At 32.5% G+C, this 10,287-nt stretch overlaps 1 protein-coding gene across 1 annotated transcript; it reads left to right on the top strand.

Annotated features, from left to right (window-relative positions):
* Positions 1 to 3,490: 3,490 nt before the first annotated feature.
* On the top strand, positions 3,491 to 5,991 carry LOC125196881 (axial regulator YABBY 5-like). Its single transcript, XM_048095541.2, has 7 exons — positions 3,491 to 3,735; positions 4,274 to 4,402; positions 4,903 to 5,017; positions 5,130 to 5,178; positions 5,304 to 5,379; positions 5,443 to 5,511; positions 5,773 to 5,991. The coding sequence occupies exons 1-7, from the start codon at positions 3,673 to 3,675 to the stop codon at positions 5,818 to 5,820; spliced, it is 549 nt and encodes a 182-aa protein (XP_047951498.1). The 5' UTR covers positions 3,491 to 3,672; the 3' UTR covers positions 5,821 to 5,991.
* Positions 5,992 to 10,287: the final 4,296 nt, after the last annotated feature.

The following is a 10,287-nucleotide window of genomic DNA, read 5'->3' on the forward strand; positions in this document are numbered from 1 at the left end:
TTATTTTTAATTATGTATATAAATTGTCTTATTTCAATTATTTAATTTTTCAACTATAATAAATTTTGACTTTTTTTATTATGCGTATATCATTATATGAGAATAGGAATGTCATCAGGTCCAAAAGTGAAATTCTGTAAAAAAAAATCAAAGCAAATCTCAGCTATTTGATTCTGTGATGTAACCGTTAGATTAATGCTACGTGTCATGTAATAATGTATATTGTGTAGTCTAATAATGTAGCTCGGCTAATAATGTAACGCGCTTTAGTCTAATAATGTAGATTATGTATTCTAATAATGTAGCACAGTTAATAATGTAACGCTTTAAGTGTAATAATGTAGCTCGGATATTATGATCACAACCATCCAATCTAAGGATTCAAGGGCTGAGATTTGCTTTGATTTTTAACAGAATTTGCCTTATGGACCATAGTACGCCCCAGAATAGGGATGTAGTATACATAATGCAAATATATGAAGTACTAAGAAATTAAGAATCAAAAAATAAGCGGTGTAACTCATGCATGATGATAAAAAAGAAGATGTTATAACCCGAAAAAAGATGTCTTGAGTAACTAACGAGTTGCAATCCAATTTGTAATTTTGATCTAACTTCAATAATGTAGCAAACAAGTATACAAATAGTATTCAATTTGTTTCTAAATTTAAAACTCAGTCAAAATTTAAAGTAGTCCAATCTTCAATTTTCAAATTGATGATATGAATGAAGAATATATCAAAGTTCAATCTTTCAAATTGCAACTATTTGAAAGATTGAGTAGTACCTTAGTACATTTGAAAAATTCGCTCGAATGACAAATCAATAAAGGTTTGTGAATTAATGGTTCTAAATAATTTTAGCTTTATGATTGGGATTGAACTTGGCCAAAAGATTTTGTTAATGTTGATCTGTCGAATTTGTTCGATGGCCATCAGGTATGTGTATCTTCAGAGTCAAGACAATATTAACGATGAAAGTAAAAGGGAAAACAATAGAAAAGGGGTTAGCTAGATTAAACAACTTCTCGGTATTGAGTTGTCAAAATCAAAAGCTTAATCATACTACATCAGTATAATAAAAATTAAGCAAACACGCCAACAATTCCTTATAATTTTTGTAGATTCCTTTATAGTTGCTTATTATTTCAAGAAGTCATACTTTTATAATATTAGATCTCATCAAATCCTTATTTAATTGTAGATATGGCAGAGGACAACCTTTTCTTCAGATTTAGGTTTTCTGGTACTATTTAATTAGGATATGACATGGAACTAAAAACGGGTCATAATGTGTTATTTTAAGTAACGGAATAATTGTATCTGCTAGATAAGGATATGATAAAATCAAATATAAAAATATGAGGACCTATTAAAATAAAATATATTGGTAGTATAAAGGATATAATGAAACAAAATTTAGAAGTATAAGGACTTTAATTTGGACTTTTTTCCTATGAACTATACACCAATTTCATTCTATTCAAATGAAAAAAAAAATCGTAAGGTAACCACATTGATTTATATAAGTCAATATGGTAAAGAAGTAGCTTTATAAGGAAAATCTACACTCAATAACTGTATAATTAACAGGTTAACAACTAAGCTTCAAGTAACTAGTAATATGAGTTTATTATTTATACATTATAAACAAGATCTTTACATATTTTTAACGAAATGCATATATACGTACTGACGTATCTGTATGTTAACATGTTTGGTAAGGGTGATAACTTAACTTATTTAGGGATGGAAATCCATGAACAAAAATGTAGGGATGATAACTCATCTATGGATGGAAATCCATGAAAAAAAATGTCATTTTTGTTCATGGATTTCAATCCCTAGATGATTTATCACCCCTACCAAATATTCCATCATTCCCACGTAAGAAATGTCCAAAAAGCATAGGAAGTAGAAAATTAGAGAAGCCATTGACATATAATCTATTAGAATTATATGCGAGCAAGTTTCGAATAATGCTAGGAACTAGGAGTGCGCAAGAATAACCGAAATCCAAACATTGAAGTTGAACTAAACGGAAAATTAAAATTTAATTTATTTGATTTCGAATTTTGGTTACGTTTGGCCGTTTGGGTTACATTTTGGTGAATATTGGTCACTATACCGTTTTATTTTGAAACTCAAATTCGTGGACGCCGCCATGTTTGGTTGATTTTAATGAATTATGTGATATTTAGATATTTGATAAGTGCTGCAAGTTCTAGAAGAATGAATTTGCGATTTTGGATTTTTTTTCAAATTTTTTTTTGGATATTTTTGCAATTCCAGAGTAGTTTGATTTGAGATAAAAACGAATCGAAATCTTTATGCTTAACCTACTAGAAACCACCCATGCACATTCCAGGGGAATTATACCATATATACTTATAAAATGTTTCATCATTTAATGTTTTAAATTGGTACTCCCTCCGTTCCACAAAAGATGTCACACTTTCCTTTTTAGTTTATCCCACAAAAGATGTCACATTTCCTTTTTTAGAAAAAGTTCTCTCTCCCATGAATATAAAAATTATATTTTCTCTCACCGTTTAACACACAAAATAAAACCTCAAAAAATCTCGTGTCGTCCCACAAGTGTGACATCTTTTGTGGGACGAAGGGAGTACAATTTTTTAAAATTTTACATAAACCGCTAGTACAAAAAGTTTTATTAGTGTTTCAAGTTAATACATTCATATGCAAAATATTCCCTCTGTCCAAGTGATTGATTTCTTTTTTACTGCTATTTTGAGAACATAATAATAAATAAATAGCTAAAATTGAGAGAAAGTAAAGTAAAATATGAAATAATGTAGAAGAAAGTTTTATCTACATTATTCTCTTTTACTCTCTTCACTTTAACTATTATTATCACTTGAGATAGGACAGAGGGAGTAGTAAACAAGAAAGAATGACTAATTTGAAATAAAAATAATTTTTTTTTGTATAATTTATATACATTTAAAACTTTTTATTTCAACTAAAAACATTGATGAAATATTTTATATGTGTGGTATAATTACGCCACACACTCCAGTGGATGTACACAGTACACCCGATTGAATTAAATTCAAATTATGTTAAATAAGCAATGCCAAACTATTGTTTTAACTATGTAAATTCTTTACATTTTCGATTTTTCATACTATAATTAGAAGTGGCAAAAAAAAGTAAAACCTGACATTAACTTGGTATACGAGTTTTAACAGCAATGGAGACAGTTGGGGGAGATTAGCAAAGTTTAATTTAGAAATGTTACTATAAGTTATCAAAGTGTTTGGATAATAAAGTTGATAAAATAGAGAATTATAAGTAGAGAGAAATGAGAGAAATAAGAAAGCATTAAAATCAAGAAAGAAAAGATTGAATGAATAATGGAAAATAGCGCCCCCCTCGTCCGCGGTAGTGAAAGAGAGAGGTCAAAAAACATGAAGTATTTGTGAGGAAATAATTGCAACAATAACGCCCCACCTCCCCACATGTACTGTTTTTTGATGCTTCCTTCTTCTCCACCCAAATGCCCTAGCCAGCTACTTTCATTTTCTCAGCTGCCTTGCTAGCTAAAACCTTGTTTCTTTTCAATTCTCCTCTTTAAATATATCTGCACATCTATGCATAACTCACTTGATTAATTAGCTATCCTCTAGAGAGAGAGAGAATTAGAGAGAGAATGGAGATGGTGGGCGATCAAATGTGTTACATCCCTTGCAACTTCTGCAGTATTATCCTTGCGGTAGAAAAACCAAAAAACATTCTCTACTTTAAGATCTGCTTTTCCTATGTGATTGATTGATTGTGTGCTCATCGATATCCGAGTTCTTTTTTCATCAGTTTTGACATATTTCACTTGTTTTCTTTCTTTAAAGAAAGAACGACTAAAGCTGCCTCCCTTGATTCAGAAATCAGGGTTTTTTTTGGTGCAATACAATCTCTCATGTCTACATCCTCAATTAAAGCTTCACTTTTTTCCTTCTTTTCACACCCCAAATATTTTATTCAAATAAAATTCATCATGATTCATCAGCAGCCTATGATCACAGCAAAATATTAATTTAATTGATTTATTCTAGCAAAAAAAGTTGTTCTAATTAAGCTGATGAAGACATCTCCTTATCAGTGGATTTCCTATCTCCATCTTTTTCAAACCCTTGCTGCTGCTTTCTCATCATTAAATATATTCTAGGTTTTTCTTTGCAAACACACTTTTGCTTTCTTCTTCTTCCTGTTTAATTAGGGATCTGATGTTTTTTTTTTATAATTAAAATGTGCAGGTGAGTGTTCCATGCAAGAGCCTGTTTGATGTAGTGACCGTACGGTGCGGCCACTGCTCCAATCTTTTAGCTGTAAACATGGCTGCTTCCTTCCACAGTCTTCATCAGCCCCCCTCCAACGATGCTCAGGTCTCTCTCTCTCTTTCTCTCTCTAAACAAAATTTTCACCTCAATTTGTGGGAGGATCCAAATTTCTCAAATTAGGGTTTTCTGATTTTGCTTCTTTTGAGGGCTCTAGCTAGCTAGCTAGCTAGATTCCTAACAGCCGCCACCATCCATGTACCAAATCAATGCCTTTTCTACTGAATTGATGTATTTTTTTCAACATTATCTACATATGTGGGTGTAAAAGAAACAAAGGGGAGAGAGACCTTGAGGTATTTGGGTGCTCAGGAAACTGTCTCCTGCAATGGAAACACACATTTTTTTCATTTACTAATTTTTTTAATCTAATACGGCTGCAATTTCACTTTTTCTTTTCTAACTGAATCAGTCACTTCAATGTCATAAGTTTATTCCTTTTCCCTTTTTTCTGAGTTCGTTATAAAATTAATTGATAGGTCAAATTTGTTTTGTAAGTATTCCCCAAGATTTAGGTGATAATTAAATTTATTTATTTATAAAATCAGGGTTCATCTGAGTACAGAGTGGATCCAGGAGGATCCTCTTCCAAATGGAACCATAGGATTCCAATCCAGCCTTCAAGCTTTATCACCAAACCAAATCACAAGACCGTTAACCGTCGTAAGTATTTTTATTTTTTTTAATTTCCCACTCTTAATATTAATTTTTCACTCACATTTTTTTCCCTATGTATTGCAATTCCAAAAAATGATTAATTCATTTATCGTTACAGCCCCAGAGAAGCGGCAGCGCGTTCCGTCTGCATATAATCAGTTCATTAAGTAATGATCAGATATTTAATTCTTATCTTCCTCAATTAATTTCATTCACTTATCGGTTATGAATTATTAGTAAAAAATGTTTAATTAAGTGGGATTTATTGTTGTGTATGTCCCTAAATTTGAAGAGAGGAGATTCAAAGAATCAAGGCGAATAACCCTGATATCAGCCACAGGGAAGCTTTCAGCACTGCTGCCAAAAATGTAAGTGTAATAATTTAATCCTCTATTTAATTTCCTGTATTTTTAATTTATTTTATTTTACAGTGGGCACACTTTCCTCACATCCATTGTGGACTCATGCTGGAAACCAATAACCAAGACAAATTTGATGAGGTAGTATATCAATTATTAACCCTTTATAATGTCTTTCATCTAAGTATTAGTTATGGAAGTTAATATTTTATTATTACAATACTAATGTCTATACTTTTAGACCTAATCGGATATGTTTTGTCTCACATAGTAAATTAATTACTTCACCAACAAATATGTGTACATTTATGGAGGGCTTTAGAAGTGTGGAGTTTGATATTCATAAATGGGGATATATAATTGCATAAATGTGTAACAATGTTGGATGTTTCACTTGGACAGAACTCTGACAAGCATGAAATGAGAAGGTCTGCTGTTCTGAACAAATGATCGTTAGCTGGCGTCAAGTGATCATCCAATCCATATATATGTCCTCATGATCATGCATATTATTTTTATTTCTTGCATTATTTACTTTGAATTTATGCTTGTGGCTACCTACTTCTGTTGATGTTTTTCATCCATGTTTTGTTTTTGAATGAAATTTGTGGTTTATTTGCATTAGGAGTATATTATTTTGCTTGGATATATTTGTCTGGACAGTACTTAATATTTCAAAATACTTCTTTAATCACGTCGAATATAAGCAGCTACATATAATTTGTAGTACTTCCAATGTCCCACTATAAGTGAGACGTATTTCTTTTAGGCCGTCCCACTATAAGTGAAATAATTTTTTATGCAAAAAGCAACACCATATCTCTCTTAATTTATCCCCTCTTCTATTTTTTCTCTCTATTTTTTTCTTCCTCCTACTTTATTCTCTTTTCCATTAACCACTAAATACCACTACCTATAAATATGTGTCTAAAAAAATGTGTCATATGTAATAGGACGGAGGAATTACTTAGATATAAAGATATTGATGATACATGATGTGATTTTTATATAGATAAGTGTTACAGATGGACATTAGATTGGTGGAGTGAAGTTTTGGGGTTCATATCCCCAAAATACACCCTGCCTCCGTTCGTTTCAAGTGAGACACTTTTTGGATACAAAATTTAAGAAAATTGATGTTTAGTATGTTAATGTGGAGAAAGAATATAGTAAAAGAGACAAAAATTAGTACGATTTATTGATTTTGCTAAAAAAATGAAATATGTCACTTTAGTTGGGACGACTCAAAATAGAATGTAAATTACTTATCATGGGATGAAGAGAGTACTTAAAATTGCATTGTATTATAAAAGAGTTCATGTTATATATGCATATAATTACTCATTCCGTCCCACAATAGGAGCCACATTTGGTGTGAGCACAGGTTTTAAGAAATGTAAAAAATAGTGGGTTGGAAGAATTAGGAACAGTGAGTTGACAAAATTAGTAGAATAGGAGGTCTATTTTTTTATAGTATTAGTTTATAATAGAGTGTGACTGAAGTGAGTTGGTGGAATGTTGAACCTACTTACTTTTGGGGTTTGCACGGCGGAAATTGCAAATTAAATAAATTCACATATTATAATCTATTTAGGTGATTATGAGGATCAATTCAATTTCATGCTGCAACACATATAAACATTCTATTGCGCAAATAATCACATAATTTAACATTAAATTATGTATTGAATCTTACAAATGTGATTTTCCAAATAATCAAAGTGGCTTGCTACTTCTCCACGTGTAAATCTTGAAGCTTTATTGCAAAACCAAAGATCTTCTAACCTCTGAACCAATTCTAGATCTAACTTCCTTGTGGGATGAATCTATTAGAAATTATAAGGATCTTGAAGGAGAAGACAAAGGAAACCAATTGCACACACTTGCAATTTTTGAAAACTCCTATCAGTGAGGAGATCGAAATTTGCTAGTTTGGAGGCTAGGTTTAGTGTATTGTGTATTGTAGTATGTCTCACCTCCTTCATCCCTATTTATAGAGTTCGTGATGGGCTAGGTTAGGTATCTATGGAGCTTGGATTGAGCCTTCCCTATTGGACCTTCTTTACTAATTAACTCCTCTGTCCCCAAAGAGTATGAACTATTTCCTTTTTCGTCCATCCCTACAGAGTATGAACTTTCTAATTTTGAAATATTCAAACAACATACTACCCCTACACATCATTTTATTTACAACTTATACCATTATAATAATATGGACCCCACTCTCCACTAACATTATTTCCACTACCCTTTCTCTCTCTCTCCCTAACTTTTCCCCTTATTTATTAAAACACGTGCCGAACCCAAAGTTCATACTCTTTGGAGACGGAGGGAGTAAATTATAACTCATAATTTAACATAACGCCACTATAGAAGAAATACTGATCGCCCATCCAATCTGTAATTACAAACAATCTAGGTTAACCTCTTTAATATATTATTTCCTTTGTTTAAGACTTTCCATATCCATTAATTAATTTGTAGTCTACTATCGACTTTAAATTAATTAATATATTTTTATCTCCAAGAGTTTGTCTAGTACGAGATGTATATTAAATAATATACTTTGCTTTACTATTATTCTTGGATTAAATCCAAACCGGCCGGATTTCCGAATACCTCTTGGGGATATAGTCAAACCGCGAAAGCACACGATTTAATGTAATAATAAAACTGACATTGTACTAATTATTAAATACTACTACCCAAGATATCAGGTGTATTAGGTCGCGAAAAACCCGAACCTACGGATAAGTCAAAACAGCGTATGAATAATAACGTATCTCTTATATTATAACTGTAACAACCCGCCCTCCTAGGGTACAATAAATGTGGCGGCTGCTACCGAAACAGACTCCAAAGAAGTAAATGTAGGCTATGGTTTCATTCAAAGAGTGTTGACCAAAAGATTTGAAAGAAGTATAAGAGTATTTAAAGCAATAACTTAACCTAGGAATTTGAAAGAAGAAGGAAGGTATTATAAATAACGATCAAAATATCTGAAGAGCACGACGTAATAGCCAAGACAAAATCACAAGAAAAGGCTAAGGTCTCAAACTGAAGGCAAGGTGCCAATATTCCAAAAAAAACAAATTCCAAAGTGTATCAAAATTCAGCGGAAGACGACCATGAGTAAGAATAGCTATGTATGAAGACACAACTATGCTTGAAGTTCATAACCACCATCTTAATTAATTAACAAGCTCAACACCCGCCACCACTCGCCATCGTTCAACCTGCACATAAGGAAAACACATGCAGGGCTGAGTATTTTGAAATACTCAGTGTGCTCATTGCCAAAACGTTTTATTAGTTATGCCACCCTTACCAAGTGAACTCGAGTTTTAAGCAGTTATAAAAGAAATATCACGAGTATCACAAAATATATTTTCATAGATTGGCCAGTCAAAATAATCCCCCATTTTCTCATCAAAATAACAATCACAACATTCCATGGTGCGACGAAAGTGTGGCCACACTTTTCGCCCACGAGATCGGCCGACTAGCAAGGACGGCTCCCGATCCCATCGTGTACACAGCCTGGTAGAGCTTGCGGCCCATACTCAGACCCGAATTCGTATAAGCATATCCAACATCACATTAAAACAAACATAGGCATGGCATAACAGTTAAACCACCCTTATAACACCAAACAACATTTTGATAAAATAAAAGAGAGTTTTTAGAGTAAAGCTCACCTCGACTGCTTAGTTTTCAAGTAGTTTCGCTTTTCCGTTATCCGGCTTCGCAACCAAAGTTTCACCTTTTAATCACTTAGGCACATATCACAAATTAGGTTCAATACTACTCTTACTCATGCATGTCTCAATACTTCTTTTCCCTTTTCCATTGATTTATCTTATCATTACTAATTAATCAAGATCATGTTTATCTCACAAGATTATTTAGCCATCAAACACACACTACACAAACACTACACACACACACGCGCGTCGCACACACACACACACGCCACACACACATACACGACACACACACATACATATTCCCACATCCCTTTTTATCCCTCTTTCACTCAACCAAGATGCATGAGGGTTCAAGAAGACCGATTAATCGGTTAGAAGAAGAAGAAGAAGAAGAAGAAGAAGAAGAAGAACTCATAAACAAAATACCTTTTTAGAGAAAAACAATCGGTAGAAACAAAGTAGAGACTTGGTTCTTCAAGAACCTTGGCGTTCAAACTCTAAATTCTTCTCAAAGGATGACAAAATATTGGTGTGTGGAAGAAGAAAATTTGAGAGAGAGAGGAATGGTGGGGGACGAAAATTTGGGGTCTAGGGTTGGGGTCTTCTCTTATTTATAGTGCTCAACAAGATCTTTAGGTAATTAGAATAGAATATTTGGTAAGATTTTATTCTACACAATAAATAAAATAATATTGTGAAGTAGGGAAGAAGAATTAACAAAAATAGATCCTAGGGCAAAATCTCATGATTTTCGAAAATTAGGCTCCCAAAATAGCCAAGGTTTTGTTTTGGTATATTTTACGGAGTAGAATAAAATATCACGGAACAAAATAAAAATAAGGATTCTCCCAATTTGGGATGGAAATAGGCGTCCCCATGCCTATTTAAATAAGGCATGGAATTTTAATATTGCCTAGAATAAGGTAAGGCAAGATCTCTTGAAGTATGGAAAGATTTGGTAGAATAATTAAATTCTAGGTATGGAAGGAAATCAAGTAAGGAGTCAAATAAAATAAAATAATTCTTTCCTTCCCAAATATAGTGATTTTTGAAAATCACTAATAAATAAAAGGGGGTTTTCGATTTTCTCTAGAGATAAGGAATAATTGGGTCTTGGATTTAATTTGGATAAATATCCCAAGAATTAAATTAAATCCGAAAAAAATAGAATTTCTTCTTCAAAAAATCAAGGGGGTCGAAAACACAAGAA

Source organism: Salvia hispanica, chromosome 4 (assembly GCF_029641045.1).
Source record: "Salvia hispanica isolate PSC_SH4W2 chromosome 4, Shi_PSC_v1, whole genome shotgun sequence".
In the NCBI taxonomy this organism is placed as follows: Eukaryota; Viridiplantae; Streptophyta; class Magnoliopsida; order Lamiales; family Lamiaceae; genus Salvia; species Salvia hispanica.

What these genes read in the sequence shown, in the direction of transcription:
- LOC125196881 (XM_048095541.2), top strand. Translation starts at nt 3,673, where the DNA reads ATGGAGATGGTGGGCGATCAAATGTGTTACATCCCTTGCAACTTCTGC. An exon ending in TCTGCAGTATTATCCTTGCG is followed by an intron (nt 3,736 to 4,273) that starts GTAGAAAAACCA and finishes TAAAATGTGCAG; the next exon opens with GTGAGTGTTCCATGCAAGAG. An exon ending in TCAGCACTGCTGCCAAAAAT is followed by an intron (nt 5,380 to 5,442) that starts GTAAGTGTAATA and finishes TTTATTTTACAG; the next exon opens with TGGGCACACTTTCCTCACAT.